At 39.1% G+C, this 23386-nt stretch overlaps 2 protein-coding genes across 2 annotated transcripts in view; one reads left to right on the forward strand and one right to left on the reverse strand.

Moving 5' to 3' along the window:
* The window catches only part of pter (phosphotriesterase related), a 291456-nt gene that overhangs the window by 60975 nt on the left and 207095 nt on the right, over positions 1-23386 (reverse strand). The gene's annotated exons all lie outside the window — the stretch shown is intronic.
* The window catches only part of egfra (epidermal growth factor receptor a (erythroblastic leukemia viral (v-erb-b) oncogene homolog, avian)), a 42805-nt gene continuing 25268 nt past the window's right edge, over positions 5850-23386 (forward strand). The window contains exon 1 of the mRNA XM_062429394.1: positions 5850-5940. Within this exon, the coding sequence (XP_062285378.1) occupies positions 5862-5940 (79 nt within the window). The 5' untranslated portion in view covers positions 5850-5861. The remainder of the gene's footprint in view (positions 5941-23386) is intronic.

Genomic DNA, 23386 nt, shown 5'->3' on the forward strand with positions numbered 1-23386 from the left:
AATAATAATAATAATTATATATATATATATATATATATATATATATATATATATATATATATATATATATATATATATATATATATATATATATATAATCTATACCTTCATTATCATAGTATCATGCCCATTAGACATCTGAGTATACTAAAATATTCTCATTAGCCTAATTCGAATATATTATCTTAAAATATCTGTCCCACAGTTTACCCCTGCGTTGATCTGTGGCCTACAGACCCAGAACAGACGACCTGACAGTAAGACATTTATAGCTCCAACAACACTTTTGTAACAGCCCAGATATGAGCTGCAACAACCTGCCTCAAGCTAAATGGTCCACAAGATGGCAGTGTTTCATTGAGGAATCTGGCCCCCAGCTATTTGCTTGCAAATCTCAGTGGACACAGGACACACTGTGGGACCTGAATACACCCCACTAATGAGTCGAGAAACTGATTTGATATGACAAGCAGAAAGGGCATATGGTAAGGCGTAGAGATGAGGCTAATCACAGGATCTTTATACCTCTGAGGGGTTTTATGTTAACAGTAATATAGCCAGTGCAGGTGTTTGGGTGATTTGTATGTTTTTTTCTCTGTGTATGTATTTGTGTCACTAATATGCCAAATAAATCAGGATAACATAGCTCTAGCCATTTTACTGTTCATGTTGAAGAAGCATCAAGGAGAATCGAGTGGCCTGGTGAAGATTTAAGCCCCCCAAGGTGTCTTGGGTCTTTTGTCAATGGCTTTCCAAAATGAGTCACTCATTGCAGGCATCATAGGTGCCAAAGCGATTTGAACTGTGTCCTCATGGATCAGTGACATGGCTCTGAAAACTCCTCAGAATGTTGAGTTCCTCATTTTGTGACAGAGTGCAACTACCTGTAGAAAAAAATCAAGCTGATTACATCCATGATCCCCCCTATCAATCACTTGTACTACAAGAAATGAGTCAAATGAATATCATCTGCCAAGCTGGAGCTGATTTGTGGCTTACTGCAAATTCTGCTCTGCTACAGCCACCATTTCCAACCACCAATCTTTTGATTCCTTTTATTCAGATTTTGTGAATGACTCATAGGTTCCTGTAATTGGAGACACTTTCTCATCACTGATTTGAATGGGACACTTTTTTACTGTAGGGGCCATGGCACCAGCTTTGGGAATGCAGACCCTCAACCAAATCAAATACGTTTATGCTGGTATAGTCAAAGCCCTTTGAACCATGAGGACAGTATGAAAGGGGGAATGACACCTTAACAAGATCAAACTGGACACGCTGCTGGCCTCAACGGTGGATTGTTATCCTGTCCAAGGCCGTCACAAAAGGCCCATATTTTTATCTGCACGCACATTCTCTAAATGTCTGGGGATCAAATGGGCAGCAGCACCAGCAGCCCTGACAGCTATGATAACCATAATGGGCCTTTTTAAAAACCCTCAAAACACATGAAGAAAGCTGGTGTAAACTGTCATGACTGCTCTTTTATCTGTAATATTTAAAATAATGGCTGTGGTATGATCAAATCAGACTTTTAATCACTTCCAAAGACCCAAAGATCATCAGGAATTCTTATCATTTAATTTTAACTAGCTAACATATGTGCCTTTGTATATGCTAATGAGTGTGCATGTATAATGGTATGTTGGAATTTTAATGATCTTTTTTCCACATTTTGCTCTTGCAATTAGATCTATCTGTTTATTCCAGTCAAATGTTACCTTTTTTCACATTTGAGAACAGCAAAAACACATTACACACCACTCCTTAAGCCTGACATTTTCTGACATTTCCTAAAGTGACCCAGATCATTCAAAAATGGAAATATTTCAATCTTTTTGAAAGAAATTGTACACCGGACAGATAGACTGATTGAAATCATTATTTCTGTTACTGTATAGGACCATGATATAATGTGACTGTTTTATCTCCATAAATAAATACTGTAAAACCTAAATAACACACTCTTTCACTCCTTAAACACCTGATTAGGGATTCATCAGTCCCTGATAAGCCATTTATGAATGAAAAGTGGATTTGTGATTCAGAAGTTTGGAATATACACTAAATATGGGGGAATACTGTGAATGGTCACAACATAAGGGTTAATGTTTTACTGTTCACTTGATGTTCCTTATTGTTTTATTGCTTTCTATTTGGCTTTTGTAAATCGCTCATTCATTTTGATGAGTTTCATATAAATAAACATATTTAATATTAATATTTTGACACTAGTGTGGCGTACACTTTAGAATTCTCAACCAAAATAGCAAAATTACCTTTGAAACCTGAGCGCACACAGGAGAGCATTCTGGAAATCATTCACATTACTCATAACTGCGAACAAGGTGTTCCATGTTTTGAAACAGGATGTGACTGGTTGAGACGTTGAGAAAGGGATACCTATCGGATTAAAACAGGTTCATTCATTTACTTTGAGGTGTTTACTGTAACCCATCGAGCTGCCATGGAGACCACATGCTCTGGCAAGTGAACATGGCTCAGAGCCAAAGACTGGGGGCCTCGTCAAGAAATCGTTCTTGACAAAACAAAGAGCACACGTGTGTGTGTACTCCCAATTTAAAAACAACAATGCATTCAAATATTTAAGTTTAGCTGAGGGATAATTTCCTTTTGGGGGAGGGCAGATGGTAAGATACAAGGTAATCTCACTGGCTCCTCTAATTAAACCTAATTAATTGGTGCTTGACAGTTTGTACTAAACGCCTAAAGGCCTTTCAACATACTGCTGAAAACAGGATTTAGAGAGCTATTATTAAAGCTTTGATGGATTCAGTCACATCTAATCTAAGTCTTATCTCACATGTCAGTGTCATTGCAGTAATGACAAGTACCCCAAATAGTGCAGGATTCAAAACAACGACTTATTAAATCAGAAATTGAAGATTTCATTTTATGAATACATTTAGGAAATGTAATATAGCTAATGGATTGGCTCTGTGAATGTGTTTTACCTGAGAAACCAGTTCCCTGCATAATTTCCTGGCATTTGGATCATTTATGCACATGGGCGTTAAATTGATGTCGCTGCTTAACTTCCCAGAGAATTATAATATAATAAATGAACAAAAAAATAAATATAATACATGATGATTTTAATTGCAAATAATGCTCAAATTAATGTTGTGTTAGAAACATTGCTAACACAATATATACAGTATTCAGTCTAAAGTTAGATTTTTTTTCAGTGAAATTCAACTCTACTAATGTCTATTCCATTTAAAACATATTCACTGCTCTGAATCATAGTGTGCAGTCTGTTTGGGTTGACACGGCAGATGTTGTGCCTCCGAGTGAATCCTATATGAAACATGTTGTGCTCGTCCTCTCATCAGAGACACGCTCCATATGATGAGGAGAGAATAATGTCAGCAGCGGTGGTGTTGGTGCTGTAGGGGTGTCTGCACTTTCCTGTGCATGTTTTTTTTTCTTCTTTTTTTTAAAAAAATATACTGAGATGGTGCTGGTCTATCTGGGCTCTGTCATGCAGATCAGACATCAGGCATTCAGGATAACCCTCCCTCCCCTCACAACATGGTCACATAACCTTTCTGCTTCACTGAACCACTTAATAAGACTTCTTCACATTAGTTAATGAAATGCTCTTATAAGTAATAATAGATGGTTAGGCTTTCACTGTACTTGAAAGAACTCGCGCCTCAAAAATGTGATGCTTTAATTAACACATTCATAAGTTGCCTTCAGGTACGGAATACCAGAACATAACACAAGATATAGAAATGTGAAAATACTGTATTGCAAGGTGGAACATGTGTTTACTTTGCCAGACAGTAGCTGTCATCTCTCCTCTCATTCTTTCACACACTGTCTTCTTCCTTCTCTCTCTCTCTCTCTTTTTTTACATTTTTTTTACTGTCCCTGTCTTTTGAATCCCCAGTGGTATGGCCATTATTCAATGTTTGTTTGGTGTTTCTGCTTGGCTGACAAGCAGCTATAGTCTGAGGCTCTGGGTTGGCCTGTGTAAAATGCACACAGCCTCAGGACAGCGATGGATAGTGGTATGAAAGACTGTAACAACTGGGACTTCTTTCTTTCTTGCTGTGGAACATTTCATAATTGAGACATTGGCCAGCAGTGTAGAAATCAGCCGCTGGTGAAAGGCCAAGGTGATCTCTTTCTTTTTCTTCTAATGAGCCTCCATTGTGGCTTAGTATGTGGCAAACCTTAGTTTTTAAACATTTAAAACCAATTCCTGAGTCAGATTCAATTATTTAACACTGAATGAGGCTTAAATTTGATTTTCACTAAGAAAGACTGACATGTTTGACCTCTCTTGATCCTCTTTATGAGCCTTGGATCATTTAAAGTGTATAACCTTGAGAAGCAAATAACTTTCTCACTTAATGGTGCACCTTCAGTTAACATTTTCTTCCCCTTACTGACTTAAATGACAGAGAACATGGATGTTTTTCTCTTTTCTCAATGACAGTAGCTAACAGTAAAACTGACAGTTGCATCAGATCCACAGCACATTCAGAATAGCTCGCTGTGCCCTCTCATGTGAAACGTTAGACTCACATTAGGTAATTTCTCCTCAGAGGAGAATGGTCATAATTTCACCCAACACAATAACCTCTTCCTCCAACAGTAAAACCAAAGACGATTTGCTGAGCCATTAGGCTGCAGTAATGAAATAAACACCACTGTGAAAAATGATTTCTATCACTCCTGTCCCCATAGAGTCTGATCTGTGTACAACAACAAACACATTTAAGCAGCTTGACATCCAATTAGACTCGGCTCCAATGAGACAGACACTCTGTCAACAGTCTAGACATTTTGTCCATTCAACCCCGGTTTGACACTGAAAATGAGGAATGTTTTTCATTCACATTCACATTCACTCATCAACAAATACACAAAATATGGGTGAAAAACTTACTGTGCAGCTTTGCTGTTATGGGTCAAATTCAATGGAAACTAGCAAAGTTAGGTTTGACATCTCAGGTGAATCATCCTCACCCTTTTCTCCTACTTTCTATATCTTCAGTGAAAATAGCTCATCAGATTCTGTGCCTTGGTAAGAGATAAATATGTGACTTTAAGTAGATACTTATCAAATGACGCTAGTTATTTTTCTATATAATTAATCTATATGGTCTTTTATAGGATTATTATGTTCATCTTGTTCAAGGCAAATTAATGATGACACGTTTTATAGTTTGTTTTATTTTTTATATGCATACTGAAAGGGTGCAGTCAAATCAAAGGTCAAATCCTTATTGAAATTATGCTTTTATGGAAGAATACAGTAGATTTGTAGATTTTCTTCAAGTACCTTTTGTTTGTTTTTTTTAATTTTCTGTGGCCAAAATATACTCACTGACAAGTTTATCCAGCTTTGATCTATTATTGCATCGCAGAGAGAAACTGGTTTCGTCTCAGTGATGCAGAAAAAAAAAATCAGTGCAGGATTTGTTTTTTTCCCCATTTCAATACAAATCATGTGTCATTCATCATATTTCAGACCACTTCCTGAAAATAGTACACTAAACAGTACACTAGGGGTTTTTTCTTTTCTTTCTTTCTTTCAAAATACATTCATCTGCCTCTACCTGAGCGCCTCAGAGTCGCATCTATCCTCCCTCTTGCTGACGTCAGGTGGTGGACGACGTAGTTTGTCCTCGCTGCCTGAGCCCTGACTGCTGGAGATATCTGCGAGGAGGAGGAGCTGTCAAAGTTTGAGTTTCCTAGAGAAGGAAAAGTCTTTCACTTAACAAGGAAAAAGCTCAAATATTGTTAGGGTTTGATAAAGCGGAATATCGCGTATTGTTGGCATGGAATGACACCTCCTCACCAGGAGCTTCTAAAACACGATGGCAACGCGTTTTCTGAGGTGGATCATTCTCACCTCTTTGCTCTGCTTGGGCTCCTGTGTTCTGGCGGAAAAGAAAGGTATGTCAGGGAGCTGTTATGCTACACGTACGTGGCTGGGTTGTAATAGTAAGAAGAGGGCTTTCGCTTTCCTGTCTGTGTGTCAAGCATTAACATAAATCTCAAAGAAATCACAGTCGTCGCTGAAAACCGCCGAGAAACTTGATCCAGCGTGGGAGAAAAGTTTCTCACAGTGTCGGTGTTCAGGCTGTGACCTGGCGAAAGCTACAGAGAGGTTTCAGTAAACTTTCAATGCGCGACACAGTTATTGATAATCACAGTAAAGTAGCGTGCATTTTGCGCAAAAGTTTTGATTGATCAGCCAATTAGTGAACTGCGTAAATGACGCATCTTAGCAACATCCCATGTGTAATGACGATGACCCAAGTACGCCAATTTGATGATGATGATGCTGCTGCAGGGAGGGGATGTGGATTGTGCAATTTATTGGCATACTATAGTTTTCAGTGTTTCTTTCGTTTTTAGTAAGTAAAATGTTGTATCTGTATGTATGATGTGATGTGAACATTTTTCTTTTCTTTACACGCCAAATTTAGATTAGCCTTGTGGCATGCTGCTGTTTTATTTTCTGAACTTTTTTATACTCAAAACCTCACTTTGATGGCTGACATATGTTGCCCTTTCAGCTAGTCGCATTTATTTATTTATATTTATATTTTGAGCATCCTCTTACATGATAGGACTCTGGTGCATGTGTGCTGTTTGTATCTGGTCCTCAGAGGAGATTACATCTAAATGTGAAGACAGTCACTTAACTTTAAGATATGACATAAAACAGAGAGCCACTTCAAAGCTAGTGCTGAAGTGGCCGGTTTCTTGGATTCTCTTGCCCTGCTTATTTTAATGCTTTCACTTGGCCCTGAAGTAAAGATGGTATAAATCTTTTTTTTCTTCTTCTTCTTTTTCTTTTTTAAATATAAACAGCACTGTTCTGACCATCGCTGACCCTTTTTTCATGTTCCACAAAATGATATCTTTATTTTAAATACTCCCAAGTGTGAAATCTCTAAATGGACACGTCTCCTAACTGTTACTGTAAGGTGAAACACTTTAAAAATATTCAGATTTATTCCACATGTAGTTCGGGTGACTCAGACCTCATAAAGGCCAGATGTGAGGAGAGAAAGTGACCAGAAGTATCACTTTACTTTGTCTTCCTATTCTCATGAATCATCATCGTGTCCACACTCGTTGCACATTGTTGTTCCTCCTTATAAGCAGATAAGCACAGCGTGTCCAGCGCCAGCAGCACACATGCACATTGCATCTTTCCTGTCTGCTCCAACAAGTAACAACCAGTGCCGGTTTCAGGAAAACCATAACAAATCAAAAGTGTTTGTCAGCCAAAAAGACACAGTTCCTAAATATTTCTGGGCTTCTAAACAAACTAGACAGCGCACATTTCATGCACCAGCAGGTCTCCCACAGTAAATAAGGATTTTGGTATTTTATTAAGACCAGAGAAGATTAGAAATGAGCAGCTGTAGCGATAGCTGTAGTATGAGGTACAGTTTTAGTTGTTGTTGTTGCTGTTGGTTTCTGTTTTTGGCCACGGGGCTGAGACGGATGTTTCCATGTAGCACACTGTGTTTTCCAAGCACGCAGTGTCCGTAACAGTCCGACCTGATTTTAACAAGATGTCAAACGGCAATTATGTCCCTATGACATCAAAACTCATAACTAAAAGACCAAAGCTTGGCGATACAGATTGTTTTTCATCTTGATGAACACAACACACACATTAATGGTTGTTAGTGATTAAAGAAAGAGTACCTGAAGCATTCCACAATGTGTTTAAGGTCAGTTTATCCATTAACTCAGAATAAAACCTTGGATGGCGAGAGAGTTTATTCTGAAATAATTGCATGCTGACTACTTGAAATATTGTGTTACAAAGTCACTGTGCAATGACTGGATTTAGAGACGGTTGCCCAAACAGACATCAGCCAGCTTTTGCTTTGATAGTCAGAGGTGTATATTTTCTTGGCACGCTGTGTTCCTGTGATATGAGACCACGGTGAAAAAAATCTCAAAACAAAAAGAAAGAAAAATAGTGTTGTTGTAAGCTTAGTGACAATGCATATCTGAGATAATCCAGTGAGGTTTGAAAGGGTTTTATAAACCTTAAGAAGAAGGATAATTTCCTCAACCCACAAAAGAGTGTGTAATCCTTTGAGTTATCACCAAACCTAGAGATATATGGTTTTCAAGGATGGTTAACTATTGGATCTAATTTAGAGACTGTTTGACCTGAAAGAATTTGTGTTGCTAAGAAACGAGGTTGAACATCTGGTCAGCTGTTTACACTTCGAAGTGGCAAAAGATTTTCAAGTTGAGAAAAAATGTCAAACTGATGGAAATCGTGGATGCAAAATGGTCCTTTGGTGCACACTGCTCTGTGTTTGGGTGTTTCTGAAAGATACAAACATTTCCACTGTGCATGGATCAATGAGCCAGAGGGAGAACACCTGACATTAATATTACTCATGTTACAGTGTTTACTTTGTCAGAGACACAGTTACATTTGAAATGAGTAGACACAGACAATTACCTTTTGATTGACCATTGCTAAATCCTCTTTCTAAGGCATTAATTAAATAAATGTTGGAGGGTTTCAGGTTTTCTGTCTTTCCAAAACCAAAAAAGCAGGAGTTAACATGTGAGGAATGGATTAAACTGTGTGTTTATCTGCTCCGATGTAACATGCAATCGTTAGCATGTCAGGCTAGCTCACTTAGCTACAGTGGTTAAAGATTTCAAAGAAGTGCTATTAGACTAGAACATCCATTGTGTAGTATTTCTACACCGTGTGGAAGTCAGTGGCTGCTATCAGAGTTTGGAGTTAATATTAGCAACTCAGCTCTACTCTTAATTGGGTTTGACTTACTTTGGCTTTATGTTTGCCAAATATACTGTTTGAAAATATGAACTATAACCAGGGTTTTATTTTTAAGAAATAACATGCTGATTTTGAATATGCTGTATTTTTTTACCTTGTTTTAACACTGCTCTGCTCTGCACTCTGATACAAGAACAATGCTGTTTCCTTATTTCCACATTTTCTAGATGGGTCATCGCCTGTAGAAGATGCTGACTTTTGGCACAGTGTCATGTATACAGCCAGTGAAGGTTTAAGACCCCTTTTACTAGATCATTGTTTTAAAAGACTCAGCCAAAATTATTTTAATTGGTGCTGGAGAAAACATTTTCAGTCATGCGGTTAATGTTAGTTTATTTAGTTAGCTCATTACAGCTAATACAATCTACAACAGTTGTCATTTCAGCAAGCACAGTCACTGGCTAAAACCGAGAAACCTTTTTTCTACCTCTGTCTGAAATGAAGGGCCCATTGTTTTTTAATGAATCTGCCACCATTATCATCGTAAACTGCATTTGTGACATGCAAAATTGGAAAGCTCTTCAGCTGTTGTAACTGCAACTAATAAATGGTCAGTTTGTTAATAATGTGCCTTTTTTGCAGTAACTTGCAGAACAGTTTGACAAAGTATTTAAAAGAAATCGTGTACGTCATGAAATTGAAACAAATAAATAAACCCTTCTCTAATCAAAGATGGATATCTAAAGTTATTAAATGATAAACATCCATGGGGAAATGAACTGTCATTTTGCCCTGTCTTTCAGCCCACCTCTTGTTGAAGCCCTGTTAATGGGGAAGACATCTGGGCTGGAATTGAATTTGAGGTTTCTGTTAATGCACCTGGCAGCGAGCAGCCTCTCCCTCAGGAAGCCCACCTGTCAGTCCTGTGCTCAGCGACAGCCAGCCTTGCAGGGCGTGATGGCTTCAGTGGGAGTCAGACAGGACTTGCTGAATAATAGAAAAGCTCCTTGTCCCGCGCTGCTGGCATGCTCGGTTATTAACTGTCATCATCTGTGGGGAGGTTGTAAATAATGCCCACAGCTTCACCCAGCAGCCAACCACAAGTAATAACTGTGATTATTTATTTCCTGTATGTTGAAATGTTAAACGGTCTTGGAATCAATCGGACTTCTGTAAAAGTGAATGAATTTTTTAGTGTACACTTAAATATTTCTAAACTCTACCTTTTCATTGTTACTGTAAATGTCACTTTTCCAAACTACCAAAGTGCAGATATGAGTGTAACCTGTCTGAGAGTTCCTCTAAATGCTCTTTATGAGATTACCTGTGAAAGATCAAATTCATCTCAGGGGCATGTTGGTGGCTAAATCCTTAATCTCTAAAGCAAGGCTTTCCAGTTCGCTTAAGGCACAGGATAACCCGCTTATATCAATATGTTTTTTTCAATGTTAATGGATTATTCAAGTTCTCACTGGAACGAGAATGGAAGATAATATATGTAGGTAAGGTTCAGCCCCATCATTTATACATTTAAATGTGCTTGCACACCTGCCACAGTTGAGCTGAATCATGACAAAATTTCAGTCCTGCAGTGCATTTCAGCATTCTGAGTAAGTGCTTTTCCCTCTGCATTGTGTCGGGATCTAACAAGCCAGCTTCCCTCATCAGTCACCTATTTTTTTCCCCCTTAACTTCCTGAAAACCATGCCTTTTCTTTTCATTAAAGCCCACTCTCTTGGACTAGATGGATGTGAAGACGTGAAATATAGGTTATGATCCTGTGTAATCCTAGAATCTCAAGTCTGCTTTTTAGGGTCCAGAGTGGGCCTGGTGCTCCTACTGCTGCTGCTGTGTCTTGCTGATTCTCTGACGACCTTCCCAGATTTCCATCTGCTGTAACCATTGTTGGAAATTTGGCTTTTTGATTATGGGCCGTGGGAGCTGGAGGATCATTTCTCGCCGCCCTCCCTCCTGGCTTTGATAAACTGCATCATGTCTGAGCGGTAGAGATTTTAGAGAGCTGCTGGCGAGGTGCAGGATTTTGGTTTCACTCAGAGACAATAGTGCCTCTGTAGAGGGCAGGTTATCTGGCAGGGCCGATACTTTTGTAGAGCAACTGAGATCTGTGCTGTGCAGCAGACGCACCCGAGGCTAGACGTGTATGTCATCGAGAGGGAAGTGAAGCAGCTTTTGTTCTTAATTTTAACCGTAAAGACACATCTAAACACGGTAAAATACTGTAGCAATAATCAAGTAGTGCTGCAGTTTTGTAATTGTTAAGACCTCATGGTTGCAGTGACTCACAATTGTTGAAAAACCTATTTAATAATATATTTATACTGCCATTGACTGCTGACTGGCTGGTAGGGGTCACCAGTGATCAACAACTGCAGCAAAAGACATTCCCCAGAAATCGGCTAGGCTAAAAACAAGTCTGCAGGCCACATTTTGCCCTTTGTAATGGTTGAAAAAGTTAAACTGGAGTTGAACCGGAGCTTCTGCAGATGAATTTCATACCTGATATATTATGATGCACTAAAGTTAGGCCCGATATGAGATGAATAAATGAATACATTTTTGGTGGTTTTGCCATCATCTCTACTGTAAGGGAGCTGGGAGGGACAATTGAATGAGATTCAACTCATTCTTTTTGTTTTGGAGAGGAGAGGAAAGTTGGGAGGGGTTTTAGTTTGTGCAGCACAATACAACAAAATGTTTGAATTGAGAAGTTTGGACTAACTGTCATGTTTATTGTTTCTTTAAATGTATACAGTTAGGTGAACCCAGGATGCTTAGTTATAACACAATTACAATATTCTATACATCTTAAAGAAAACTGAGACCATACATGCTTTCAGACACACATGACGGATATCTCAACTCTACTGAGTGCACTCTTCTAGTTAATTATGTGTATTTGTCTGGTTCTACTGCTTTTCAGTCTAAACAAACCACAAACAATTAAGTTTTATGTATTGTTTTCATGTCTGACATCAATATTTAATGAGTTAAAAATGCTGCCTGCTACATGATCGATTTTAATTATTAAAAGATCTTCTTTTGGCTTGTCATTGTCAGCCAGCATTTATGATGTTGTATGGGACCCTGCAAGTACTTCAACTCATAGACGTTCGTTAGCTTGTATACATCCTCTGAGAACAGCATGAATAAGTGAGTGAATGTGGTTACTCATTGAGCTGATTTGCGTCCTTTGTTTGTACATGGTAACAAAGTAATCCGCTGCATTTATGGCCTTTCCATGATCCACTGGCTTCGCACAGTGTCTCCAGTGGAAAGAGACCAAGGAATTCAGGTTGGAAAAAAGGCCTCCTGCTATCTTCCCATCTCACATCTCATCAGGTGTGGTATTGTGTTAAAAGGGAAAGAGGCCACAGCTCCATTTGCGTTAATAAGCCCATGTGGGTCTGTCTCCTTCAACACATCTTGAGGAGTGGTCATAATTTTGTTTGATTTAATCTTTTTGCCTTTTTGGGAAATGCTAAGGTTTTTTTTTAGGGGGAACGACGTTATCTTTGGAAAACATGACTCACTGATCGGTCCCATTTTGTTTTGCATTTACTTATATAGTATTTTGTTTAGGGATTTTAAACAAGCAACAAAACAAAACCAACAAAAACGTATAAATAACTCTACAGCTGAAATGGTTAATTGATCAGCATAACATTTTTGGTACACTTTTTTTTGGTAATTAATAGTAATAATTAATAACCTATTTAAAGGTGTAAAGGCATCTGCATTTGTAACAAGATTGTAACAAAAATGCACATTAGTATTAGTGTAGACAAATAAGTATTGGACACAATATAAGAAGCATCCTTAAAAAACATATTAGTGCATTGCTTAATTTCAGTGGTTATCGGTATTTGAATATACAGTACATGTTTATCTGCATAATACAGTTTTTAAAGACTAGTAAACTGGTCCAGAAAGTTCAAAAATGCATGTCTGACTTAAGTCAATTTATGAGTTGAAATAAAGAAGTTAATGTTCTCTTTTGGTTGGCTGTTATATGTTTGCCAGTGCGCTAACTGTACACACCCACTACGTTTATACCAGTTGCAGCAGTTTCTACAAATTTCTCCTGTTAATTTCTGTTGTGGGGGAAATCCACTTTTCCAGTTGCTTGACGAAGCATTTTCTGAATGTGTTGTCAAACTCAAACTGCTGAAACAGTAAGTGCTTGTAGAAAGTGAGACGGAAAGTGGGCACTGAACATGTTTCCATCCTGGAGGCTTTCATTTCAGATGAAAACCATGGCTCTAACACATTGCAAGCCCTGCTAAAACCCTGAATAACCCTGAATTTTGCAGCTCAGGATGGTGAACAGACGTAGTTGGAGTCTGAGGCCTTTTTCTCCTTACAGACCAACAAGTCAGTCCATTTGTATTCATTGCTTAGCTCTTTGGATCTCTGTGTCAAAACACATATGCAAGAGATGTCAGTGAGATGGACAAGGGTGATGCACAGATCAAAGGATACATCACAGCACGTAAGAAAAACAGGAAAGTCGAGTATACACAAACAAACATCAGAAAGACAGGGTGAAAGATGTTGACTGGTATTTCTGCTGTGATTTAATCGTTTATCAAAGAAGCCTCAAACTGTTCTTTCTAATTGATGTTGCTTCACTTTAGAGTTCAAATTGGAGATGAGTCTTTCACCATTACCTTAAGACCTCATGAAGGCGTGGCATCTTCTCTAGTGACCCACTGGCCATTCTTAGGAGCAATGCTTCAAACACTGCTCGTCCAAAAGAGGAATCGCCCATAGAGAGGAGAACAATAGCTTTCCAAACAAATCCCCATCTCAAAATATTTCAGAAGAAAGCACTGGCTGGAGGGAGGTGGCTGATCTCTGAAACTTGCTTCCCTAATAGCATTTAGCCTCTTCCTGTGTGGTCCATTGGCCTAGTAAACTAAATGGTGTGTTTTAAACACTGACTCACTGTTGAGTGAGTTTGGACCTTGTGGTACATTATGGTTAATTTATCCAATTTTGTAAATGAATTCCAGCATTTGTCAAACGCTATTGGGATTCAGATCCAGGATGTTTAATTTGTAATCCACATTTGCAGCGTAAAAAGGGGGGCCTTCCTGTCTTACATCCTGATTAAAAGGATGTTGGAACTCTTCAGCAGCTTTAACCTGAACCATTAGGGTATTCTCCATTAGTTTGCATTGGCTCTGGTCTGCAGTCAGTTGGTGGTAAAGGCTTTACTTTTTCCATGCTCACACCTGTAAACGATGGAGAACATGACAGACATTGAGGTTAAAATTTTGACATGAATTTACAGCAACTGACTAGTTCAGTCAGGATGAGGGTGAATATATCAAACTGGATTTGCTCAATGTATATAATATGTAATTAATTATGCCTTTCAAGGGAATCCTGACAAGGCTTGTCTGACAGCTTTCATCGCTCGACTACCTCTGAAAAGGCTAGTGTTATTTTTGTCTTTTTTTATTCATGCTACTGAGGAATTACATGCTTCATTACAAGGGTGTGGTAGAGTATCAATCAAGACCTACTCTATGTAACTTTGCTTTGAGTAATAACTATTCAAATACAAACAGAAGGTGTTTTGCCATGTTTGGTCTTTGTAGACCGTCATGTACTTTCAGTAGTCTCTGCAAGAAAAATAAATTAAATCAAGGTGATTTTATAACCTTTTTTATCTTGCATTCAGCAGCACTTGGATGCCAGCATGAAAAGAATGTGGCTTATTAACTTGGAAAATTAGTTTGCATGTGCACAGGAAAGTTGGAAACCTTTACAGAGTAGGGTTTCTAATGAGCTCAGTAAACATCTACACACATGCAGAATCACTTGTTAACTGATACCTGTATTGCCCCAGGTTTCTTCTAGTCTAGACCCCCCTGTCACATCATTGAAAAGGCCTTATTGACAATCTGCAGAGTGTTAAACTTGAATTCTCAAATGACACTGTGTCTATTGTGGTCTGCTTCCTGACAGGAGAGTTTCCTACAGAAAATGTTGATAAGGCTGAAAATGACCCTTTATACATAGTGAGTGGGTGGCTGGGTACTAAGTAAGATAATGAAAGAGCATGCATGAATGAGAAACACACACAAAAAGAAGAACGTGTATGAGACCAATGCATTCAGCCCCTGTTCCCCATGTATAGACCAAACTTGATTGTGTGTCTCCTTTTCTGCAGAAACCCCAAGTCAAAGACAAAAGATTCTTTATTCAGGACTTTGTTGTTTTCTATGACACAGGCTTATCTGTCTTCCTTGACCTTAACTTGGCATGTAGACACGACTTTACAGCCCTGTGTCAACAGTGAGGAGAAAGGCATCCCTGTTGACTACAGTTAGTAAGGCTATGATAACAGAAGCTGTTTAGCTGTATTGGAGCTTTATATTGGATCAATGTATCTAATCCAACATATAAATATTAGTAGAGTAGTACTAGTACACAAAATATGCAATGAAGTTGCAACAAGACTAAGCCCTGCTAGTTGCTTTGTGAGGCTGCCACAGCAGTGCTTTAAACTTAACGCTAGTGTTAGCATGCTCATGCTCAGCAGGTGTAATCTTTAGCATGATTGATGAACATTTGCCCATTGGTGCAAACAGGGAACTGCAAATGTCTGTACAAAATGTTGTGCCAATCCAGCAAGTAGATGTTGAGATAGTTTACTGGATATGCAAAAACTTTGACCTGCTGGTGGTGCTGGAAGAATTGTCAGGGGATCACCTACATCGGATTCATCCTTGGGGCACCATGAATGTCTGAACAAAATGTTGCTGGAATATATCCAACAGCTTTTGAGATATTTCCATCTGGACTAAAGTGGTAGAGAGGTCCCTAGAGCCACCTTTTAGTATGGCTATCTATGTCATGCTTTTGTATATGCCTAAATATAGTAAAGAACTCTTATCTCATAGACTAGTAAAATATAAGTCTGGCAAGCAAATAACAGACGTTCCTCTTCATGACAAAGCTCAGTCTGAATTACAACAACAATGATGATAGGGCTGCTGGCAGTTTATTGTGATGGGGTGTGTTAGAGGAGGAAAAGAAGATGTCAACCCTTCTCTCGACAGGGTTCCAGCATATTACAAACCAGCATCACCTCTCAGGGATTTCATTAGCATCGTTAAACGCATTTCAGCCCAGCCATTTACAGATGAGCTGACAGCATTGTTCATAATAGCGTAGCAGTGGCAAGACTGGGCTACGGAGTTGATTTGTGATTTGTTAACTCCCAGAGCACTAAAATGTAATATGCTCTAAACACAACATGCCTTCTGTAGTACCTTTTCTAATTTCCTAGCAAGTTTCAACAGCACCTATGCTTCGTTGAGCTCAGAATTAATATCCTGGTGGGAGTTTGAGCGGAACATCTTCATTACCACATGTTTTCATAATTGAAGCCAGAGGCCTGTACAAATAAAAAGAAGGAATTCAGCTTGCTTTACTTGCAATGTTTCCCTCCATAAAAAAGGTGGAATTGACCCTCTCATTGCACGATTGCACACTAAACCATTAGTGAAGGCCATATATTATAAGTATATACCTATGTAGTATATCATATTACAGCCCCATGACACTTAAAGCATCACTGATAAATGATCAATATCTACTACTCTCTCCTTTCATTTTCATAACAAGCCACTTCAGTTTGATAGCTATGTGGCTAGGGGGAGAATGGGTTCCCTGGTAGAAATAGTTCATAGTTGGACCAGTGCCAGGCAGTAAGGATTAGCTCTCTTACTGTATAATACATTCATGCTCTGAACCTGCACTATATCCACTACATCAACAACCTCTTCCTGAGCTGATTAGAAGGTAGTCTGAGATTTTTTAATATGAATTCATTTGTTTAGTTTTTATCCGAGCATTATTCCAATAAACCAGCACCCAGAAGATTTCCAAGAGATTAAAAATACTTAAAACCGAATTGGGTTTTTGGGTCAAAGGACATGTAAACAACCCTCTGAATAATTGCTTTCTTTAAACAGTCAATCAAAAGGAATTCGAAATATGGATGTTAGACTGGCAGGGGAAATTGCCTTTTCCTTTTCTTCTTCTTGTTATTCTTCCATGGTATGGCAGCATTTTGGATACTTTTTATACACTGACGTCTTATGCTTCCAAGAAGGGGATCTCAACAGTCCAAGATTTCTCTTGGACTGTTATGAATACCATTGAAAAACATCCAAAATGAGAGCCAGAATCCAGAGCTAGAAACAACATTACATCCCTTGAGTTATTTATTCAAAGCTGATATTTGAAAGCAGTAACACATGGATGACACAGGTCATTTCGATCAAGTCTGAAATTGAAAAAAACAATAACACCACACCTTCCATTTAGTTGCTGTGCTGGAGCTTTTGATCTGTTCACACAGTCTTTCTCAGAAGATAGAGTTTGACCAGTTGTTACAGAATTGTTGATGTTCAAACTTCTGTTTTTGTAAGTGCACATTAAAGGCTTTCTTGCTTATGTTTGCTGAAAAGCTATGAAGGATTGCGTACCACAATCAAATGCTCTAGACCAAATACAGTGCTAAATGGAATTTGTGGTGAGATTGTTGTGTCAACTACTGTTCACAAGGTCAAGAATGAACTGTCTCGCCATATTTGTAATTGTTGTGTAATAGGAGCCACAATGTTTAACCCCCCATATTAAAGTATTCATTGTCTTAAATTTGAAGTTGTATTTTCTATGTATAATACTACAAAGATTAAATGAAGCCTGTTTCTCTCTTAACTCTTTACTAAGATTCTGCTTGATTTAATCATTGGTAGCATTGGAGAGGTTTTGTGCCCTGGCTTTTACACTGATTGTCCACTTTCCGGAGCAGTATTGAGAGTTTGTAGTGAGTGTTTCGTACACAGAGATGGTGAGCCAGGATCCTCGTGTTCAGCAGTGTAGCTGATAGCGAGAAAAGGGTCTAGTCTGCCAAGTCTGATGCCTTTGATGACTGACACAAAGCAGCCAGGCCGTAGGTTGTGCTAAAGCCCCTCTGTGTTTTTGGAGTGAGGGGGCGGCCTTGAAACAACCCCCCCTCCTCAGTCATAATCATCTTAAACAAGCTAACACATTGTTTCAGCCTTGTTAACCATGTGTGATGTTCTTTTTTTGTCGGGAACAGGATAACGCCCCGCGTGTTAACAATAAATGAAATCTGAGTCGTGGGCTTGATGAAAAACTAGCAACATTTTCTGTCAGTCGTTGCTGTTCACATGCAGGAGATGTTTTGAAAATACTCTGAAGATTATAACTTGGGGCCCCAAAGAGTACTTTGGGGCCCCAAGTGCTTGGCAGTGACACTCCTTTACATTTTAAGCATTTCAGTTTGATGTGTCATCAGGAAGACATTGCTAAAAATTCTTTCGAGCTTCCTTGTGCAAATTAAATTGGTCATGCTTTTGGCGAGTACATCACAAAATGTAACAGAATACCCTTTCACAGTGTTGAACATTATGAGAGCTCCTCGGCTGTACAAACTAATTCCCTGGGCTCCTTCTCTCCCTGACTCTTGCCCTCTGCCAGTGTGCATGAGGAAGAAACTACTCATCAGTGGATTTAACGGCTCGCTGATGTGTAAAGCAGAGATGGTGAGTAAGGGCTGAGCAACAGAGTAAAGCTTACTAACGCAAACCCTGGGGCTTTTGTGGAATATTCCTTTTATGGGGTCTTCCTCTGTGAAAACTCCAGTGGGGCAGAGTTGCTAGAGACATGACTAAAGCTGTAACAGAGTTGTTGGCAGACAACGCTGCGAAACAGCGGTTGGACCTACACAGAAATGAGCCTGTCAGCAGTCGGTCTAAAATAAGAAACCCTTAAGTAGAAAGGCTGTGAGGAGTCTAGTGAGTGAGAGTTATCTGTCCTCTCTGTTGATGTGCTCCAACCTGGGGTTACTGCTCTGAGCTGGGAATGCTTAAACCAACAGGGGATTCCCAAATCACAGCTGCTTTCTCCTGCTGGAATGATGTGTGAAATGTGTGGGTTTCTTTGCTTGTGGTTGTTGTTTTTCTTTCTTTCTCTCTCTCTCTCTCTGCCTCTCGTCCTCAGCTCTTCTTTTTCAGGCGAGACTCAGTGACGGTCGGTGGTGGGGGGAGAAAAAGACATTGAGCAGTGAGTTAGCGGCAGTGCGCTTGCCGCCCACTCCCTCTCCAGTCTTCCTCTCATGCTTCCTGTGGGATTGAAGAGGAGGATGGTTTTAACAGGGAAGGAGAAAGAGAGAAAAAAAAGGGGAAAAGAGAGAGGGGGGGGGGGGTTGCCTTGACTTGAATGGTCTTCAATAGGGAGAATGTCTGGACTTTAAAGAGGAAGTGGGTTGAATGTTGGAACATTTCAGGAGAATGGTGGGTGCATTATTGGAATTTAAATGGGGCTGGGGCAAGCAGAGGTTGTGTGAGTTTTGGGTAACAAGAATGGGGTTGTTTGGTGCCCTTATGGATGACTAATGGACTTTCCAACAGGGCATGTGCATGGGAAAATGATCTGGCTAATTATATGTATTGCTTGATTATTAGGACCATCATGTCAGGCCCCTCATATGTAAGTTACAGCTGGAGAGTAATAATAGTGCAGCTGTGTTTACCTTACTACAATATATCAATTCAGTGCTTGTAATTTATGCCTTTTTAACTCATGTTCTATCATGTATGGTGTATTTATCTCTTCTGCAGTGAGTAATGAAGGCATCATTGACTATTGAGATAAATGTGCAGTATGCTGATTATTCACAGCATAAATTAGTCTTTTTCTAAATTAAAGGGTTGGTTTCATATTTTCTCATTACCTTTTGTATTTTGTAACCCTGTAGATAGTTTTGTTATTATATTTATAGTTTTATGTTTGCTTTTTATTATGGGAAAGGGGGAATTTAATCTTGTTTTTGTTGCCCATAGCTTTTAAAACCTGTATTAATCAATCTCCCATTTGGTGGCAAAGCAACAAGCTTTAAACACAGCATTAAGATATTATCATCTTATAAAGTTGTTATGGTGGAACATGTTAGAAAACAGAGCAACATTGGCATTTATTGGATTGTTTTTTGTGACCTGCAGGCGAAGACAAATCTGATATTTCCTCTCTTAATGCTTGGGGAAATATCTGGCTCTTTAGGTGCTACAGTAAATGCTCCAGTCCACTGACTTTGTCTGTGTGCTGTTTTGGGGCTTGGTATGTAGTAGACAGTTGGTTTGTAAGAACTTTTTTGCTAAAAACTACACCGATAAGAATGGTGGGAGTCAAAACCAGTTAAAGTTGCAGGTAATAAAACTAAAGCAATGAGTTGAAAGATGTTTTAAATCTGTAGAGCCAAGAAGAACAGCGAGATTTGCTGATAATTCACTGTGGGTTTGCCATTACAAGCGACTCCTTTCACATAACACGTAATTGTTTAATGATTACAGCAGCTTTAGGAAATTCTTCAGAAATGGTCTCACTCCTACTCTAAATAATCCACAGACCTCATTTGAAGCAGGTTTGAGTGGAACTACTTCATACCAAAAATTTGGTTCCTATGAAACCTGCTGCCAGATGATAAAGAAACAGTTTCTTGTTGAATTTCTTTTATTACTATAAACATTTAAAAAAATCTGTTCAGCTTGAATTTATTGTGGTAGCAGCAGAAATCGCAACAAATATCTCAAAACTAAATCGAAAATGTTCAACATGGCTACCATACACTTACTTCTTTATGTAATGCTCATCACTGTATGCAGGAGTGTGATTATACACGCTGTATTCTTGTGTTTGTGCGGAAACTAAATTCACGGTTTCCTCACGCTGAGGTGGAGAGTAAACATTATGATGGACCCAGCCACAGGTATCTGGAGTGTCTCACTCACGAGTAGAGAGCACTCTTCAGGAGCAGAGAGTAAACATTAGCCTTTTTGGTCTTTATTTGGTCACTTTGCTTAGCTTTTAGTAGACCAAACTCCACTGACATGTGCTCAAACTCAAGGCAGGGGCCAGTAACAGGAGCTAAACTGTTAAAGAGGACATGACGTATTCAGTGAGATGCTTCATTTGCTTGTGTGCTACAGCTGGGTGCTCCAAAGTTTTTTTCCCCTCTTTGTAAGCCTTCAAAGAAAGGTCAGCCATGTTCGTACATCACATCTGAGGCTTTACACGCCCTCTCCGCAGTTTGACCCAACAGCCAGCCACTACATCCCATCTACATGTCTGTTAGCTAAACCACAAACCACTCCTGACTCTCCTTTTTCTATTTTTTTCTCACTTCCTTTCCATCCCGTTCCTTTCTCCAGCGGTACATTAGTGTTAGACTGTCCTCTTGTCCTCCTCCCCTGGAGATGACAATCAGCTCCCATTTGTTTCAGCATCGCAGGGTAGCCGTCTGGAATTGACCCCGTGCAAAGATCAACTTCCTGAGATGTCAGAGGGGCTTGTGTTGTTGCATTCAATAGAGATGGGGATGGAGTAGGTGGGGGTATCCTCCAGTCCTTACTGCCCCCCCCCTTTTTTCTTTTTAGAGGCCCCAAGATGTTTTCTCCAAGGGATTGATGCATCTCCCACGCAAAGGAAGACTGCATTTCCCCTGTACTGAGAGCAGGATATCAAGAATGTTTAAGTCCAACTACAAAGTATATTTTAACAAATATAGTAGACCTCCATAGAATCTACATATGACTATTTGTTCTACTGGTTTTGTCTTTATATGAAATTTGATCTCTCATCACCTCCTGAATCTCAGCCCTTTGGAAAATATAAGTGGAGGAGCTGAATGCACAGAAAGAAGAGAAGAGGAAGTCTGTTTTTTTCCCCTTCATTCACTGATAGTGGGCTTTGGGAGATTTATGCTTCCCTGAAATGTGAAGGTCTGGATATCCTGGCCAATGAAATCCAAAGTAGCCCGGACCAAGGCCAATAAAAGCAGAATATGCATTTATTTCCTCTTATCTACATCCTCTTAACGTACATCAGCCAAGAAATATGAGGGGGTTAACCGTTATTTACACCTAAATAAAGGAATTAATCCTGGCATTGATTTGTTATCTATCAGCGGAGGAACACTGCAGATTGAGTTACATAAGATACTTTGCCGTAATGCTGTTGACTCGGAGAGAGAAATAAACAAGAATGTCAGTTAGCATTGGTACTTCCCTTTAATTATGTATAAGTTTTCCGAAAATTTGATTACCGGACTCTGGACACAGTGTAATTTAATTGCAGGTAGGGAATGAGAGGAAGAGGACGCGGCAGGGCCAGTTCTGTTGTCTAGTAAAGTTGAAAGTAGGTTTATTTAGATGTATAGTAGATGACTTAGAGTGCCAAAGAAAACCATACGATAGGTTTGGAAAGTTATTGTCGTGTCCAGGGAAATTTGGTTTGCCTCTACTTCATTATTTCTCCATTATTTATTCCCATTTCATTCTGAAGAAAAATACAAAGTTTCACCCAAACATGTAAATGAGACCTCAAAATGTAATTTCGACCCTTTCCTTGGGTGGTTTTTGTTCATTTGAGCATACCATGTTTAGTTAAAGTGTTGCAAAAGTTTACTGTAGCTTTCTCCGCTGTAACTTTGGTTTTATACCCTGCTTCATTTGTACCCGCTTTTCTGTCAAATTAGTTTTTCAGCTTCAAAGTTCAAAGTTAAAATCTTACAGTTTGGTGCCAACACTGCTCAAGTTAGGAGACATAATAGAAGAAAAAAAAACCCCACATGCTTCAAGTTTAAATTTAGCTGAGACTTTTCACGAGATTCAATACAAAAGTCTGCTGGTAGGTTCTGACGTTGTATTGAATTCTTTATATTGAAACATGATTTTCCCCTCTACATACACAATTTTACATCATCAAAGTAAAGTTTGAACTTTTTTAAGAACCATATAGTGAGATTTTAGTACTTATTCCAGATTTTACCTGCCTTGACTGTCAGTTCTCAACTTGAGAGTTGTATTGCTTCAAAAGAGAGGAATGCTTCTATTATTTATTGTTTTATTGTCTTTGTAAGTGTACACATTTATTGGACCAGAACAATGAACTAATTATTTCATACAACAAGCTTGGACAGTTTCTTTTCCTGTAGTTGCTCAGATATAGCCTCAAGAAACGAATATCTACCCACACACCCTTGACTTCCAACACTAGTCCCCAAGTAAACATCAAAAGTTTGATATGCGACCGCACATTGCAACAAGCTTAGATGACTAATGATCGGGTTTATCAAGTCTTTTGTCAAGCTTTCTGACTGGGTGCTGATCAGCACAGCGCAATCCAGAGAATGTTTTCTACAGCCCATTCTCTCTGCAAGAGTATCACACATGCCAGAACACACACCCACCCACACACACTGACACACTCACACTCACACATGCACATAATACATACAGTTCTGAGGCAGAGATACACCAGAACTGCCACTCCTTACTCCTAGAGTAACCTCCTGAACATTTTGTGACGACAGTACAGCTGGAGGAAGTGAAGCAATCGGTAATTATTCTTTGTCAGGGTATCAGTTATGTCACCACAAGCCCCACCCTTGTATTTTAGCAGACTGCAGACAGCACTTTTTTTTTTAGTTTGTTTGATGAGTCAAAATTGATTCAGGTGGTATGAAAAACTTGGGTTTCTTGT

This window comes from Scomber scombrus, chromosome 11 (assembly GCF_963691925.1).
Source record: "Scomber scombrus chromosome 11, fScoSco1.1, whole genome shotgun sequence".
Classification (NCBI taxonomy): Eukaryota; Metazoa; Chordata; class Actinopteri; order Scombriformes; family Scombridae; genus Scomber; species Scomber scombrus.